The sequence below is a fragment of the Rutilus rutilus genome, assembly GCF_951802725.1.
Source record: "Rutilus rutilus genome assembly, chromosome: 13".
Classification (NCBI taxonomy): Eukaryota; Metazoa; Chordata; class Actinopteri; order Cypriniformes; family Leuciscidae; genus Rutilus; species Rutilus rutilus.
Genome location: NC_140218.1, coordinates 1865587 through 1885586, shown reverse-complemented (window position 1 = coordinate 1885586; position 20000 = coordinate 1865587). Strand labels below are relative to the sequence as shown.

At 39.3% G+C, this 20000-nt stretch overlaps 1 protein-coding gene across 1 annotated transcript in view; it reads right to left on the bottom strand.

Annotated features, from left to right (window-relative positions):
* Positions 1–20000, bottom strand: part of ddah1 (dimethylarginine dimethylaminohydrolase 1) — a 77244-nt gene that overhangs the window by 17122 nt on the left and 40122 nt on the right. Inside the window, exons 2-4 of the mRNA XM_084428567.1 lie at positions 5681–5780; positions 3742–3815; positions 2812–2931 (exon numbers count right to left, since the gene is read on the bottom strand). Of these exons, the coding sequence (XP_084284693.1) occupies positions 2812–2931; positions 3742–3815; positions 5681–5780 (294 nt within the window). The remainder of the gene's footprint in view (positions 1–2811; positions 2932–3741; positions 3816–5680; positions 5781–20000) is intronic.

The following is a 20000-nucleotide window of genomic DNA, read 5'->3' as shown; positions in this document are numbered from 1 at the left end:
CCCTTTTCACCAGATGTAATATAATTCTCTGGTGTCCCCAGAATGTGTCTGTGAAATTTCAGCTCAAAATACCAGATCATTTATTATAGTTTGTCAAATTTGCCCCTTTTCGGGTGTGAGCAAAAACACACTGTTTTTGTGTGTGTCCCTTTAAATGCAAATCAGCTTTAGCTCCGCCTCCGTTCAGAAGAGGGCGGAGTCTTTACACAAGCTTCAGAAACTCCGGCAATAACAAAACAGGCCAATCTCACTCATCCAGAATCCCAGAATCACCAGTAGCGAGTGCAGCCTTACAGAGAGACTCAGGAAGAGTTTCTGAATGTTAGTGGAGACATTTGTGTAGTTGTTGTGGAGTTACATTGATCATCTCATCATCATGTTGAACTTCTCCACAAGTGTCCACAGTTCCTGAGGTGTTTATAAGACAGCGGTGACATGTTCTGGTCAATAGTGTTCAGTGCTCGTCTGTGCTCAACCACAGAACAGTTTCAGGCTTTGCTGGATCTTTATCATTGCGTTAGAACTGGTCTCTGTCGGCGCTTGCCGTGTGTGTAAACGTGCAGAATAAGGGCCGGTAATATTATAATAAGATCCTCTTCATACGTCAGAAGGAGAGCCAAATCTGATCGGCTTATAAAAGCAACTAGTGTCGCTGTTTTGATGGATGACGATTGTAATGAAGGTAAAGATGATAACAGTGACGCAGGAGTCGCACATTAGAAGTGTGTGTGCGCTCTCGGCTCACCGAACGTCGTATTTCTGCATGAACTCAGTTCATATATTCATGTAGTTGTCAAAATTTAATGTACGGTAAATGTTTTATAATGGATGATCGCCGAAGAAGCGTGTTTTAGAGAGAATGGCCCTCATTTATCATTCTTGCGTAGAAACGGGCGTATATATTGGCGTAAGATTATGCTTACACTCCTCTCATCGCCTGATTTATGAAGCTGTGCGTACCTCTGAAATCCAGGTGTACGCAATACCTGCCCTTGATAAATGCCGCGGCTGAAAACGAGCGTCATTAGAATAACACGCCCCTATATATTCAAGTCTCCGCTCCCCCCACGCCCTCATGTTACGCCATGGACACACGGAAGACGGCAAAGAAGAGAAACGTCTTTGAGAAAGAGAAAGCGAAACCAGGGAAGTGGAAAGAAACAAAATTGATTTCTAGATTTTTATTATTAATGACGCTTATTGTTATTTAGAAGAAGAATGTCGTTATTATTATTATTTGTATTATTATTATTATTATTATTATTATTTAAAAGAAGAAGAATGTCATTTTTGTTATTTTGTCAGTCTGAATGATTTTTTTGGTCATTGAAAGCCTTTCATTACTAAACCCAGTCCGTGCACACCTGCCGGGCCTAACCCTGGCCTAACCATCGTTTCAAAGAATAGTACAACGGCGAGCGCGTCGAGTATAAACGCCTCGTCGGTTTGGGGAGCTGCGCGCGCAGTCTGTGGAGACTCGCGCTGCGGAGCCAGGCGAAAGTATAAACAAGGCTTGAAACGTCAGGTAAAGCGCACAGGCTCGCAACTGAAGGAATACATATGCCTACAGTTCAAATGCTTTGGTAAAGTCACACAAATTAAACATTGAAGTCCATGTTGCACAAAAATAAACACTGAAGTTTATAATTACTATGTTGTTGTTTTTTTTACAGTGGGTCATAATATATCATATCTTTTAGTTTGTCAGTGCGTTTTGTGGTGTTAGTAATTGTTTTTCTGCGCATTCCCGCACTCAAAACGTGCGTACACCACCTCGTGAGCTGGCGTAGGATTTGAGCGTGCCGTACGCCAACGTCCCATATTGATAAATCTCAAAGTCACCGTGGTTTTGGGTGTACGCCAGGTGTACGCTGGAAATTTGGTGTACGCACTTTTGATAAATGAGGGCCAATGTGTTTTAGCATCGGAACTGATGAATAAAGGGATAAATGTTTAAATAAAGTTTCAAGACTGAACTACTGACATGAGTTAAAGAAACCACAGATACATTTAATAAGGTTATTATAAAAATTGCCCTTACAAAGTCAATTCCAGGGAGCAAATATTGGGCCTTAATGGAAAAGTTTGTTTCTGACTAGGATTGGGTATCGGTTGAATTCTCTGGCGCATAAGGTATGTAGAGCAGGAATATTAATATTAGTGTTATTATAGAGCAGGAATATTAATATTAGTGTTATTATAGAGCAGGAATATTAGTGTTATTATAGAGCAGGAATATTAATATTAGTGTTATTATAGAGCAGGAATATTAATATTAGTGTTATTATAGAGCAGGAATATTAATATTAGTGTTATTATAGAGCAGGAATATTAATATTAGTGTTATTATAGAGCAGGAATATCAGTGTTATTATAGTGTTATTATAGAGCAGGAATATTAGTGCTGTCACTTTAAGAGCTGCACGGATCCAATACACTGATACACACGAACACAGAAACAGAGTCTCTCACTCAAATGGTTTAACGTTATATTGAATGCTCACAAAGGAAATTAATTTTAATTTTATAACAAGTATCCGATTCCAGAGTTGGAATATATTTAAGATTCCCAGCCCTATTTCTGACTCTGCATTGGGTGTGTGTTCAATGTTCAGTATTTCAACTGCAATGTTGTCAATTATTTAATTCTCGAAATTCTACTTTTGATAAGTGTGCCTTTAAGTCGAACCATTTTAATTCAATGTTCTGACCAAGCGTATCCGTCGTCCCTGCTTAGTCTCCACTGGAGTCCACGTTTGCTGTGCATTTGAGATCAGTTGTCGTGTTTTGGACACATCCAGGTGTGTTTACCTTCAGGGCTTTCTGGGCGGCTTCGCTGGAGCCGATTGCAATGAGATCCGGCCCGACCATACTGCAGAAGCTCTTCAGATGGAGATAGCCCTGCACCGGGACCATGGACACGGCGTAGTCCTGCAACACAGGGTCCAGTCGGGACACATCAGCACTAAAGCATTTTGGCTCTGACTGGAAAAACATTTACTCATTAAAACATAATAAAAAAATGTGCGTCCTCCAAATAAACCACATTAGCTCAGCTGGTAAATACAGTGGAAAACATTGTTTGCTTATTGGAAAAAGACACGTGAAGCGCTCCAGACTTCTGGGAAGAGGAGAACGTTTACTCAGGGATTCTTGAGGAGAGAACAAGGGAATGTTTCTGCAGAAAGTATCTGTCGGCTGTACTGTGAGCATCTCTGTTTTCACTTTAGCGAGCCGGGTGACTTTGTGAAGTTTCCATAAACCGTGAGCGTGAGAACGGCGAGGAGCCGCGGGCTTCGTCAAGCTCTTTGCAGATCGGTATGAAATCGTGACGTTAAAAGCATCTGACATTAGAAAAGAATGTTCTGTTCTTACAACGAGCTTTTCATTCAGAAATCAGAGTTCAACCGTTGACATGATTCATACTTTGCAGAAAACACACATTCTCCCACACTGAATACTGAGAGTCTGAATATGGGATGGATGGATGGATGGATGGATGGATGGATGGATGGATGGATGGATGGATGGATGGATGGATGGATGGATGGATGGATGGATGGATGGATGGATGGATGGATGGATGGATGGATGGATGGATGGATGGATGGATGGATGGATGGATGGATGGATGGATGGATGGATGGATGGATGGATGGATGGATGGATAGAACGATAGATAGATAGATAGATAGATAGATAGATAGATAGATAGATAGATAGATAGATGGATGGATTCACCTTAAATGCGTCGGCCAGGATCTCCGCTCCTCTCTGATTGGTCCTCTTGGATAATCCCACGAAGAACTCTCTCCCTGAACAGCAGAACACACACGTTTACAGAAGATCTGCTGACAGACACTAGGACTGATCGAAGGAGAGCAAACACATGCAGTGAGAGGTCAGAGTTCCTCTGGTTCAGCTCTACATCAGTGCCTCTGAACGTCTGATCTCAGGCCAGTGAGAAGCTCGATCAACGCCCGGCCGTATAAACACACTCTCCAGTCACACGACTTCATGTTCCAGTTAAACAGTGATCTCAGATCAGTTTCAATTTCATTTATCAATTCAATTCAATTCAACCAAAATCTATTTCGGTCCTCACAGATAATGTTCTATTGTACAGAAAACGAAAACGTTGTTATGCCTTTATACATAATTATTTAATGAGCGTCACTTTCCTCACTGGATTTGATCCATACAAAATAAACAAACAGTTACATAAGACAATTGCCAAAATGATTACAAAGGTGTATATCAGATATAATTACAATAGTTCACATATGACACACACAAATTATTCATATTGAGCTGTATAATTATTCATCACCTTGTTTTTAAACGTTTTCTGATCTGTGAGCCGAGGTACGTGACGCTTGAGTCCAGAACAGTAGCAACTAAACGTTTCACACAGGACATTGTTGAGCTTCACGACGCCAGAAGGAAATGTTTCTGGCCGGGAACGAGTCCAGACTCAATTAGGTGTGCGACTGCAGTTTCCATTCACCGATAGAGAACAGCAGAAGCAAGAGCCGTCATCTCTCCGTCTAGGTTAACTAGAGACCCGATACAGTCCGGCTATGAGGAACACACTGCTAGCCAGAATAACCTAGTCGTTTTTGCCAAATTAACTTGCGAGATGTGTGATATTCCATCATGTAAGCAAAGTCAACAGTGATTACAAGGTGTTTAGTTTCATTTCTTCACTCATTTCATTTCTTTATCTAATTGATGACTAGTCAATCAGAACAGCGTGTGGGCAGAGTCAGCCAATCAGAACAGCGTGTGGGCGGAGTCAGCCTATCAGAACAGTGTGTGGGCGGAGTCAGCCAATCAGAACAGTGTGTGGGTGGAGTCAGCCAATCAGAACAGCGTGTGGGCGGAGTCAGCCAATCAGAACAGCGTGTGGGCGGAGTCAGCCAATCAGAACAGTGTGTGGGTGGAGTCAGCCAATCAGAACAGCGTGTGGGCGGAGTCTCGCGGCACCAGAGAGTAATCTTGACGGCAATCGCAAGATAATGGATAAGTCGCAACATAATCAAATTCACAAATATTACACCATTTAAACATTATTAAAAATACATAGGCTACTGAGTTACTAAAACAATCTTTGTCACAGAATACACTTGTTTGTTCATAGTTTGAACGTTCTTGTTTCCATTTGTTTAATTTCAAGATCTGAGGTGAATTATCCACTGTTGCTTTTACAGCCACAAAGCTGGAGCACTAAATGATATTCAGAGTCACATGACACGCTTTTAACATTAAATAAAGCACATAAACAGCACCTGAGATTATCATCTCCACACTCTGTGAATAAAATAGAGTCTAAAATAGAGTCGTCGCGTGTCGCCGTCGCGGCTGGTTAGGACAAACACTCTGATTAACATGGGGAAGAACCTTTTTCGCGCGGCGCGTGTAGTTAGCACACGGTGTTACACGTCTATTACATTTTCACTGACAGCCCAAATTTTGCCTTGTTTTAGCCTAGACGTCTGGGCTATTAGACGTCTTTTAAACGCAAAACTGCTTGCTGGGAATGTACATTAGACGGAGAAACATTTCCTCACCGTCAGAAGAGGATTCACAGCCTCAGATTTTAGGAAAACTGATTATGCAGATTATCAGCACACACATGAATTTGTATTAAAAAAATGAAAGGTATAGACTGAACTGATACCTGTGAACAGGACATCTCCTCCGTCCAGAGTGGCCGATTCATCAGTCATCTCGACGATATTCAGGCCGAGCTTCGTCAACGCATCTTTCACGGCCTCCGTCTGAAACAGAAATACATTTATAATCACTCATTAAGCAGACACTTCTTAAACTAAACCAGCAAAACAAAAGACGCAGTTGCGCCCCATCTCAGAAAAGCCCAGCAACTGCATAGCAACCACTCGAAATGTCATAGTAACTGCACCGAAACTCCCTAGCAACCACATAGAACACCCTAGCAACTGTATAGCAACAAAGTATTTCCCATTCTGAAAACCTTAACACCCATATAGCAACACCCAAGAACAGCCTAACAACTGTATAGCAAGAAAAGTGTATACAACTCAGAACACTTAGCAAACCACATTGCAACACACTAGAAACTACCTAGAACACCCTAGCAACTGTGTAAAAAAGGATTTACAACTCAGTACACCTTAGCAACCATATAGCAACACCCTGGCAACTACCCAGAATACACTTTCAACTATATAGCAACACCATAGAAACTACCCAGAACACACTAGGCACTGTATAGCGAGAAAAGTATGAGTACAGCAATAACTCTATAGCAAGAAAAGTTAAGGTGTTCAGAACACCTTAGCAACCACATAAGCAACACCCTGGCAACTGCCCAGAACACTTTCAATTATATAGCAACACCTTAGAAACTACCCAGTACATCTTAGCAACTGTATAGCAACAATGTATATTGCACTCAGAACACCTTGGCAACCACATAAGCAACACCCTGGCAACTGCCCAGAATACTCTTTTAACTATATAGCAATACCTTAGAAAATACCCAGAACATCTTAGCAACTGTATAGCAACACCCTGGCAACTGCCCAGAACACTATATAGCAACACCTTAGAAACTACCCAGAACATCTTAGCAACTGTATAGCAAGAACAGTATATACCACTCAGAACACCTTAGCAACCACATAGCAACACCCTGGCAACTGCACAGGACACTCTTTCACCTATATATATCAACGCTATAGAAACCCAGTATATGACATCACCACTGAACTACATCCAGGTCTTTTTTTAAAGCCAATCAGACCGTAAGTTTGAGACGAGAGCCTTCGGCAATCTGACACTTGGTGGTAAAACATCATGTATGTGTTTAGAGAGAGAGAGAGAGACACACAGAGAGAGAGAGTGAGAGATCTGGATTGAGTTTCTCTGAATGACAACATGCTCCCGATCCCGTCCAAGATCCAGGGTCAGAATTAATGAGGATTTGAGGAAGAAAACGGTCGATATCTCAGACTGAGTACAGAAGCGAACTGAAATTGAGCGGAAGTACGAAGTCTGACGTAGTCAGGCTAGTCTCACACATGAATTATGTTGAATATCTGTCAGCTGTTAAATTTAACTACACAATTAGATAATACCAGTTTAGCTCAACCAATCACCAAGCAATGCTTCATTGTGTTCAGTCTGTGTGTAAAAAGAGCATTAGCAATTAAAGAAAACACACTTCAGCAAAACATGATCAGCTCAAAGTGTCCCAATCATTTTTGGTCCCAAATTTGTATAAATTTGACTGGTTTTAATAGAATTTTTTTGGGTGTAATATGTCACAGTTTACTTTATTTCGCTCTCCTCACTCACATTAATGAGCTATAGTGTCCTGATCACACTAGTGAAAAAATATCAAAAATTATATCTGGTGTCTGAATCATTTTTGGTTTGACTGTACGTGTTTATCCTGCAATTCTGTAAATGTCACTGGTAGACACCAGATACCTATTAGTTACCGTTTTTAGCGAGTAACACAATATTGTAACACATTTAAAATAAAATGAACGTGAAATAACGATCTGAGTAGCTTCCCTGATCTAATAGTAAAACATCACAGTGGTGTAAAAATCAAACTGAATTCTTTCCTCATAACAGTATGAATGCGGCTGTAAACCCGAGTCGGCCGGACCATAAACACACGGATATCTCGGACAGTGCCAGAACCAGTCGATGACATCATCAGAAGGGGCCAGGGGTGATGATGTCATGCTGAAGGAAACATGTAAAACCTTTTATGAGGAGAAAAGATGGAGAGGAAGTGACAGTGTGTGTGTGTGTGTGTGTGTGTGTGTGTGTGAGAGAGAGTGTGTGTGTGTGTGTGTGTGTGTGTGAGAGAGAGAGAGAGAGAGTGTGTGTGTGTGTGTGTGTGTGTGTGTGTGTGTGTGTGTGTGTGTGTGTGTGTGTGTGTGTGTGTGAGAGAGAGTGTGTGTGTGTGTGTGTGTGTGTGAGAGAGAGTGTGTGTGTGTGTGTGTGTGAGAGAGAGTGTGAGAGAGAGAGTGTGTGTGTGTGTGTGTGTGTGTGTGTGTGTGGTTTACAGGCGGTTTAAGCTGCTCTCGAGGGTCTGTTTTTTTAAAGGATGAATCAGTGTTTCCACGGCGATATCTAGCGATGAGGTCACCAGTTCGCTTCCCCTCGTTGCTGTCGCCAAGCATGAGGTCATCCAGGTATGTCGCCACGGCAACCATAACCCGCTTTAACTTCACTTAATGAACACACACATCAAACACAGAGCAAATGTAAAACAACAAGATTTATTTTGAGTTGCATCACTAACACAACATAACTTCATGTCTCTTTTAATTAGTGTAAATCTTTTAACTGATGCTTTTCAACAAGAGAGATAAAAAAGAGGGAAAAACACGTTTGGACATGATTTCAAGATGAGACGTATTTCTTATTCTCTGTATATAGATGTCATAATTATAAATAAATATGAATTTATACAAAAAGACGCTTTTAACGAATCCCTGTTCTAATGATCTTTTGGTATTTTCCCAAACACACATCATCGCCATGACAACGTCCTCTCAAATCTGAGGGAATTTGTAAAGAGGTCAAAGGTCAGAGGTCAAAGGTCAGAGGTCAAATGTAACGGCTCGTGTTTGTCTTCACACGTCAACATGAAACGCTTTAAATGTGGAAATGAACATGAACTAACAATGGAAAATACTTCCATTAATCTTAGTTAATGTTTACTAATGAATTAACTAATGGAACCATATTGCCAATAATTCCCATCATTCCACAGATTTAAAGCTGCAGTTATTGAATATAATGCTTTCACATTGAACTTTTAACATCTACGAGTACCAGCAATCACTCAATCACTGTCTGAGTTACTTCTGAACATCATGACTGTGGGTGAGTGTAAAACATCAATAACTTATTTCTTAATTGATTTATTTTGTGCCGGGTCAGAAATCAACGAGGGATTGAGTCACAAAATGTCACTAAAATTAATACAAATGGCCACAAAATTCAAGATATGATTGGAAAAAAAAAAAGTACTTGTATGAGATCTTGTTTGCAATATTACAAGATAACGAGAGCTTTATACAAATATGAGCACGATTTTATACAAGCGTTCAATAAATAAGAAGTTAATATTAAGAGACTTACATTTTTTAGACAGTTTTTACACACTCACTCACACACACACTCACACTCACACTCACACACACACACACACACACACACACACACAGCTGTTTCATTACTGACGAAACAAAACGGTCGAGTAACTGATTCAATGACTCACTCAAAAAGTGTTTTGCCGCCCCCTACTGGCGGTTTCAGCTTCATATTTAAAATGTCATTTTTAAGTCCCCCTGTGGTGTAAATCCAGCTTTTAATGTTGTTTATGTGTCTATGTGGTGTTTTTAATATGCTTTAAGACAAAGCATGTGTAAGTTCATAAGTCGACACCATTGCTGAGTATTTTCTCCTTAAAACTGCAGTGAACCAAAGACAGTCTCAAAGACACACTTTGAAATCGCTGGTGTTTCTGACGTCACAAACTACCTTGTAACCAATCAGATCAACGTGTGATCGTCAACCAGTGGATCTCTGAGCTGAGTGAGTGAGTGGAGGCGGGGCTCATTTGCATATTCATAGAGCCACGCATACTAAATGAGGCAAGGGTGTCGAGTTACATTCAAGATATTTTAAGGCATGAAGACATTATTATCAAGGAAAAAACCTTTAAATATGTACTTTTGGTGATCAAATATGAGATTTAAGGGATAAAATTTTGAACACAACTTGTTTAGATTTATTGATTTGATTTTCTCACAGTTTTAGAGTAAAACATGTTTTTGAAAATATATCATATACATTTTTTTATATTTTTCATAACAATAAACTTAAAATTCTGTAACTTTTTTTAAGTTCACTTTTTTAAACAATAATCTGCCAAGTGTCGTCTTTGAACAGAGATCAATCTTCAGTCTGTCGCTCTAAAGCATTCAAGATTTACCACAGTTTAAGTTGGAAATGTAATTTTCAGGTCTATGCTCAAAAAGTGAATCAATGTATTATAAATATAATTTTGTATCATAAAATCCCCTAAACATACATAATAGAAAATAGAAAAACATTATCGAACTAAAATATAGAACATTAATTTCATTGAAATAAAGAAATACATTTGACCGATCTTTCATTTACTCTGTCTGTCTCTTATTTTGTCCCGACACGCTCGATCAATCCCGCATGGATCAGCGCTGGCCCTCGACTCCGACCGGGATGAGATCCTGACACATTCCTGCCATTCCAGACGCTGGGATGTCGACCTCTAATGTGAGGAGAACAGGATCTCGGCGGATCAGGCCTACAGTAACGGCTAGACCATCATTGAAAAACCCAGTGAGTCTCAGATCAGCTTTATCGGGATCTGACATCACTCACACACACACACACACACACACACACGCAGACACACACACACACACACACACACACTCGCTCTCGAGGAACATCAACACCTCAGGCCTACAGTAACGGCTAGACCATCATAGAAAAACCCAGTGAGTCTCAGATCAGCTCTATCGGGATATGACGACACACACACACACACACACACACACACACACACACACACACACACACACACACACACACACACGCTCTCGAGGAACATCAACACCTCAGGACTACAGTAACGGCTAGACCATCATAGAAAAACCCAGTGAGTCTCAGATCAGCTCTATCGGGATATGACGACACACACACACACACACACACACACACACACACACACACACACACACACACACACGCTCTCGAGGAACATCAACACCTCAGGACAGTAACGGCTAGACCATCATAGAAAAACCCAGTGAGTCTCAGATCAGCTCTATCGGGATATGACGACACACACACACACACACACACACACACACACACACACACACACACACACACACACGCTCTCGAGGAACATCAACACCTCAGGACTACAGTAACGGCTAGACCATCATAGAAAAACCCAGTGAGTCTCAGATCAGCTCTATCGGGATATGACGACACACACACACACACACACACACACACACACACACACACACACACACACACACACGCTCTCGAGGAACATCAACACCTCAGGACAGTAACGGCTAGACCATCATAGAAAAACCCAGTGAGTCTCAGATCAGCTCTATCGGGATATGACGACACACACACACACACACACACACACACACACACGCTCTCGAGGAACATCAACACCTCAGGACAGTAACGGCTAGACCATCATAGAAAAACCCAGTGAGTCTCAGATCAGCTCTATCGGGATATGACGACACACACACACACACACACACACACACACACACACACACACACACACACACACACACACACACACACACACACACACACACACACACACACACACACACACACACACACACACACACACACACACACACACACACACACACACACACACACACACACACACACACACACACTCGCTCTCGAGGAACATCAACACCTCAGGACTACAGTTACTGCCTGTAAACCTCAACTGAACTCCACACAGCTTCACACCAAAAGAAAAATAATAATTATGATACTAAAAATAATACAAGATAAAATCAGAACAAAAATATGAATAAAAAAATATATAATACTAAAAATAAAAATATTTTAAAACATTATATAAAAAGTAATAGTAAAAGAAGAAAAATATTTTTTTTTTTGGAAAATTTTCTTCTTTTACTATTATTTATATATATATTTATAAATCCATTAAAGCATATAAAAAATTATTCTTTTAATCATTATATTCTTTTTGACCACCTTTTGGTGTGGATTTTTCTTCTTTTAGAAAGATTTTCCCTTCTTTTACTATTACTATCAACATTCATGTTGAATGTTGTATTTGTCTGTATAATGTTGTATTTGTCTGTATAATGTTGTATTTGTCTGTATAATGTTGTATTTGTCTGTATTTGTTTAATTAGTTATAATGTTTTGTTTAAATGTGCCGAAATTGTGATCATTGTTCTATGTTGCTGCAGAACAGGAACCTGCTGTAAACCAGTTTTTAAACTGAGTCAGGCCCGTTTATTGTAACTTAATTGTTGCTTTTAAATTTTCCTGTATAATAAATGAAATGAAATTAAATGAATATATATATATATATATATAGTCATATTTGTTTCAGTATTATTATTTTTTTCTTTATTTTTTTATACTTTTTGACCATCTTTTGTTCTGATTTTATCTTTTATTATTTTTATCTTTTTTTATCTTTTATTTTTAGTATTACACATTGTTTTATTTTGTATTTTACATTAGCATTAAAAATCATTATTTTGTTCATTTTATTCTTTCTGACCACCTTTTGGTTTGAAATTTTCTTCTTTTACTATTATTTTTTATATAATTTTTTAAAATATGTTTAATATTATTTATATATGTATATTTACTGTATATTGATTTTATCTTATTTTTGTATTATTTTTTTATTATTTTCTTTTGTATTTTACATTATTCTTTTTGATTTTTAATTGTATTTAATTGTTTAATTTGATTTCAAAAGTTGAAATAAAAAAGAATAATGTAAAATACAAAATAAAACAATAAAAAGATAAAATCAGAACAAAAGATGGTCAAAAAGTATAAAAATAAATAAATAAATACTGAAACAAGTATATATATGTATATTTAGTAATAGTAAAAGAAGACAAATCCACACCAAAAGGTGGTCAAAAAGAAAAAAATGATTAAAAGAATAAATTTTTAATGCTTATATGCATTTATAAATATATATATATATAAATAACAGTAAAAGAAGAAAAATTCATACCAAAAGGTGAAGTAAAAAAAATAAAATAAACAGAATCCAGGACGCAAACCCCTTCAAACACCCTGACACACACTGAGCTTCAGTAACGTGAGGAATGTGTGAGTGGAACAGATCCAGTGTTCCTGAACTCATCCCTCCTCCCAGGAGCTCACGGAAAAACACGGAGCTGGAATTTTCCAGGGAATTCTGAATGCACACGGACCCCCCAGGATGATGTCCCTCATTCCCAGCAAGAGTCGGGATCATTTCTCCCGGATTCGGTGTCCGCAGGGAAGCTTTGTTCGACTTCAACAGCTCTGAGGAATGAGCTTCATTACAGGCCCTGGGATTCCTGCGGTAAAGAGACACTCACATGTGCTGCTCTCTCTCCTCTCTCTTTACCGGAATCAGCAACACAGAGACAGAAGCCTGAACGAACACCTGAACCGTGAAAGCTCGTCTATCACACAATATCTGCGTTACTCCACTGCAGTTCTGGGAGTTTTAGAGACTTTACTGTGTTTCACATGTCCAGAGCTGAAGGACGTTTGTGTAATTACTGCTAATGAAGTCGAAATATCCGTCAGAAACAGAACAACTGGAGGAGATCGTGTGCTAGTAGAACTCTGCAGATTTTCCCGCCAAATTAGCTCAGGAATTAAATTCAAATATAGTCAGCGGATTCCAAACAAGGTTCTGTTGCCATGGATACAGGTAAAGAGCCATTAAACATCCCATTTCCCAGAATTCCAAACTACGTGTAAACCGATGAAGCGATTAACTGCTGTAACACGACTGATAAATCCTCACACACACACACACACACACACACACACACACACACACACACACACACACACACACACACACACACACACACACACACACACACACACACACACACACACACACACACTCACTCACTCACACACACACACACACTCACACACACACACACACTCACACTCACAAAAACACACACTCACTCACTCACTCACTCACACACACACACACTCACTCACACACACCCACACACACACCCACACACACTGTGAAGCTGCTTTGATACAATCTGTATTGTGAAAAGCGCTATACAAATATACTTGACTTGACTTGACACACACACACACACACACACACACACACACACACACACTTACACACACACTCACCCTCACACACACACACACACACACACACACACACACACACACACACACACACTCACTCACCCTCACACACACACACACACACACACACACACTCACACAAACACAGAAATATATTCCGATCATGACCTCATAACCCCAGGATAACACAACGCTGCGTCCTGATTGGCTGCCGGCACTGGTGAGATTATAAGAGCTTGTAGAAACACACACATTTGAAACGAACACAAACAGGAGGAAAAAACAACATTGTTCCCAGACACTCGAACACCCCGGAGACGAGCACAACCCGAGCATGACCCACGGCGAGTGTGTGTGTGTGTGTGTGTGTGTGTGTGTGTGTGTGTGTGTGTGTGTGTGAGCGAGCGATTAGCCATAAATATTAACAAGGTCTCGCAGGAATGTATTTTCAACAACGGAGACTCAACAAACACACCACTGGACAGGGGTTCGATCTGGCTCACGTCCTGTGTGTGTGTGTGTGTGTGTGTGTGTGTGTGTGTGTGTGTGTGTGTGTGTGTGTGATGGTTTGGGTCATTCAATCGCACCTCTCCATCTCACTGACGCAGACAGAGGAAATGAAGCGCTTTAAACACACACACACACACACACACACACACACACACACACACACACACACACACACACACACACACACACAGAGTTCTGATAAATAAACGCAGAGATCCAGGACGACACACTAATGGACTGATGGACGGAACGTTTTGAGGCTGGGATTCGGGGTCAAAGGTCATGAAAACAGACAAACGTTCCCTCGTTCCATCCCTGCACTCCTCAGTACACAAGCTTAAAGGGTTCAAATATACAACATTTGATTTTGAAATAGATTTTTAACGATAACTTCTAAACTGTGAGCTACGAGGTCGTTAATCGAGGGTATTTGCTCACATTACTTCAACTTAGTTTTTAATCAACCGTGTTTAACAGCAGAATTCGTGGTGAAGAACTACATTACCCATGATGCTGTGCAGAAAACTCCACCAATCAGAGTTGAAACAAGCCAAAATCTCTCGTTAGCTCCGCCCGCTCCCATGAATCACTCCGAATGATATGCATATTTTGCGCTAAACTAAAAATATATTGTTTTATATGAATAATCAACATTTGTAAATGAGCAGTTTTATATTTCTCCATTTTTAATTTGATTATGTTGTTCACAATGCCAGTGGTGGAATGTAACGAAGTACAAATACTTTGTTACTTTACTTAAAGCAACAACATGGAACTTTTCCTCTGCGGTCGCCCTACAGGTTGGAAGCGGAATTGTCCATTACCGCTGTCGTAAAATGATTTACGGTTACTGTCAACGCATTCTCATCCCTAAATCGTCACTTTCAAACATTCTTCAATATCCTACGCACAAAGCACCCTTAGCGTCAATATGAGACGCTTCGGTTATGGGTAGGTTTAGGTCTGTGGTAGGGTTATGCGTCTCATATGGACGCTAAAGGGTGCTTTGTGCGTCAGATATTGAAGAAATTTTGAAAGCGTCAGTATATGACGACTTGGGATGAGAACGGGCTGTTACTGTAAGCATGCAGGGTTTTTTCATATGGGCAATGATAATATTATTAATCTTCCTCCTTTCATAATTTATACATGTTTAGTAGACTAAACATTTTAACTCAAACATTTGCGATTTGCATGTCGATTGCAATGCTCAAATCTGAACGAGAATGATAGCGATAGCATCCTAACCATCTAAAACTAGCATGTTAGTGTTTACTAGCTACCAGATTGATAATTCGCTCATCTACTAACGTTAGCTGATTCATGAAGATAAATGGAGGACCAGATAGTTTCCGTAACGTAGCCAGGCAGACAACAGATTAGAAAAACTAAAGATAGCATGCAAGCAATGTACTTACTAGTTCAACAGCATGACGGCCAAGTCAGCATCGGTCTGACGATAAGCTCACGCCAGCGAGCAAACGCTCGACCAATATTGATCCTCGTCCTGCCTTTCAGTTTATCACTCTCCCTTTTCCTCTTCCGACTCTACTCCGACAAAACCTTGGACTTCTTGCGTTTCGCTGCTGCTTCAGCCATGACGAAAACACACGCACGAAAATAAACGCGCTGGTTGGCCTGTGGTGGTGGAAGTGACGTATGCCGTAAAGCAGTCGAATTTTGTAGTTCTTTTTGAGCTCTGGTTACTACCCGCTCCCCGAAGTTACATAGTGCCAGTAAAAGCGATACAGACCCCGTCAGGCTCTGGCAGACGTCTCATTCAACCTATTGTAAGTCGATGTACCATCACAAGGGTCTTGGAAATATATTATGAAGGTTGAAAAACTACATGTTGTTACTTTAAGTACATTTTTCACGTATCTGTACTTTACTTAAGTAGAATCAGTAGTGCATACTTTTGACTTTTACTTCGTTACTTTTTGCAGCAATTATTATACTTTCTACTCCACTAAATTTCTACAACGTTTCGTTACATTTTCTGATCAGCTTTCCCCCTGCCAAAACAGGGATTGAAAAAAATCTCCATGTTTTCGGTGCTGACGCGTTCATAAGCTGTCACAAGGAACCAGCAAAAGTAATGAATATGTAAAATATAGCAAGGAGACATTTTAATTGTTTATTAATAAACAAGTGTTTTCTGTGTCGGCTGCAAAGATGAAGTTGATCTTCGCAGTAGTGAACACGCCAGAGAGAAATGCGCATTTCATACGGAGCAGTCTGTTTTCTTTCGTTTTGAATTGTTCTGTTTAAAAGTACACATTTAAAGCTGTCTAAAGATATATTTATCAGGTCTGTGAGGGAAGTAGGGTACCTTACGCTGAGTTTCGGTTCATTTATGAGACCAGCTCCAGTTCACACGCCGGCGCCTCCGTGTCGTGATTATCTATTTTCTACTATATTTACTTCTCATTTATTAAATCCAGGCAATTGGTTGATGAAACATTGATTAAAATTAAGATACAATTAATACAAAACGAAATTCACTTTTAAAAAAAAGGCTTTGTGCTTTCTGCTTGAGGTCTCTGTGAAAGTTTTAAAGCAGTCTTTTAGTGCCGCTTTCAGAGCGCTCACGTCCGTTACATTGTTTTTTCCTCATAAATGGGAACACGAAAAATAAATTAAAATGAGTATTTTATGTTCTGTGGAGAGCCAACCCTTCTTCATCCGGTGGGTATTACTTTTGGTTTGCGCAGTCTAATTCACAGAATTACTAAAAAATATTTTGCTACCTAAAAGTTAAAGATTTGTTGTGTCCCGTAACACGTGTAGACTAGCCTATTTCCCTCATATTAAATATAAAACGTGTAGACTGATATTTTTCAATAGCCTATGTATTAAATGCATTTTCTGAGAATTTATATTTCAAGTTTTTACTGCAAATGTCCCGTTTATAATGCTGGAATTGCCCAATATTAAATAATTTATCCTCAACTAGTTTTGTGGTGTAGGTCTACGTATTGTATAATGTTAACTTCAAATAAAGGGGTGTGTCGCGATTCTGCCTTCTCACACCGCGACACAGGTTCGTAGATCTGAGTGTAGCGATTTCGGATTCATATTGCATATTGTTACAGCCCTAATTATTAGAATATGACATTAAGAGAATAAATTATGCAAGTACTTTTAATACTTAAAGTACATTTAAAATCAGGTACTTTTTACTTAAGTAGGGTTTTCATTGTGGTACTTCTACTTTTACTAAAGTAAATATGTCTCTGGTTATTTGTACTTTTACTTAAGTACTGAGATTCAGTACTTCCTCCACCACTGCACAATGCATCATGTCATTGTAATTCTTTCCCTCACTAAAGCCCTTAAAGGGATAGTTCTCCCAAAAATGAAATTAGCCCATGATTTACTCTCCCTCAACTCATCCTCGGTGTGTATGACCTTCTTCTTTCAGACAAATACAATCAGTTGTATCATGGATAGATGCACTTTTATGATGATAGATATACTTTTATGATGGATAGATGCACTTTTATGATGGACAGATGCACTTATGATGGATAGATGCACTTTTATGATGGATAGATGCACTTTTATGATGGATAGATGCACTTTTATGATGGACAGATGCACTTATGATGGACAGATGCACTTTTATGATGGACAGATGCACTTATGATGGATAGATGCACTTTTATGATGGACAGATGTACTTTTATGATGGATAGATGCACTTTTATGATGGACAGATGCACTTATGATGGACAGATGCACTTTTATGATGGACAGATGCACTTATGATGGATAGATGCACTTTTATGATGGACAGATGCACTTATGATGGATAGATGCACTTTTATGATGGACAGATGCACTTTTATGATGGATAGATGCACTTTTATGATGGACAGATGTACTTTTATGATGGATAGATGCACTTTTATGATGGACAGATGCACTTATGATGGACAGATGCACTTTTATGATGGACAGATGCACTTTTATCATGGATAGATGCACTTTTATGATGGATAGATGCACTTATGAAGGACAGATGCACTTTTATAATGGATAGATGCACTTATGAAGGACAGATGCACTTTTATGATGGACAGGTGCACTTTTATGATGGATAGATGCACTTATGATGGACAGATGCACTTTTATCATGGATAGATGCACTTTTATGATGGATAGATGCACTTATGAAGGACAGATGCACTTTTATGATGGACAGATGCACTTATGATGGACAGATGCACTTTTATGATGGACAGATGCACTTTTATGATGGACAGATGCACTTATGATGGATAGATGCACTTATGATAGACAGATGCACTTTTATGATGGACAGATGCACTTTTATGATGGATAGAAGCACTTATGATGGACAGATGCACTTTTATGATGGACAGATGCACTTTTATGATGGATAGAAGCACTTATGATGGACAGATGCACTTTTATGATGGACAGATGCACTTTTATGATGGATAGAAGCACTTATGATGGACAGATGCACTTTTATGATGGACAGATGCACTTATGATGGATAGATGCACTTATGATAGACAGATGCACTTTTATGATGGACAGATGCACTTTTATGATGGATAGAAGCACTTATGATAGACAGATGCACTTTTATGATGGATAGAAGCACTTATGATGGACAGATGCACTTTTATGATGGACAGATGCACTTTTATGATGGACAGATGCACTTTTATGATGGACAGATGCACTTTTATGATGGACAGATGCCCTTTTATAATGGATAGATGCACTTTTATGATGGACAGATGCACTTTTATGATGGACAGATGCACTTATGATGGATAGATGCACTTATGATAGACAGATGCACTTTTATGATGGACAGATGCACTTATGATGGATAGAAGCACTTATGATAGACAGATGCACTTTTATGATGGATAGAAGCACTTTTATGATGGACAGATGCACTTTTATGATGGATAGATGCACTTATGATGGACAGATGCACTTTTATGATGGACAGATGCACTTATGATGGATAGATGCACTTTTATGATGGACAGATGCACTTTTATGATGGATAGAAGCACTTATGATGGACAGATGCACTTTTATGATGGACAGATGCACTTTTATGATGGACAGATGCACTTTTATGATGGATAGATGCACTTATGATGGACAGATGCACTTTTATGATGGATAGATGCACTTTTATGATGGACAGATGCACTTTTATGATGGATAGATGCACTTATGATGGACAGATGCACTTTTATGATGGACAGATGCACTTATGATGGATAGATGCACTTTTATGATGGACAGATGCACTTTTATGATAGACAGATGCACTTTTATGATGGACAGATGCACTTATGATGGATAGATGCACTTTTATGATGGACAGATGCACTTTTATGATGGATAGATGCACTTATGATAGACAGATGCACTTTTATGATGGATAGATGCACTTATGATGGACAGATGCACTTTTATGATGGACAGATGCACTTATGATGGATAGATGCACTTTTATGATGGACAGATGCACTTTT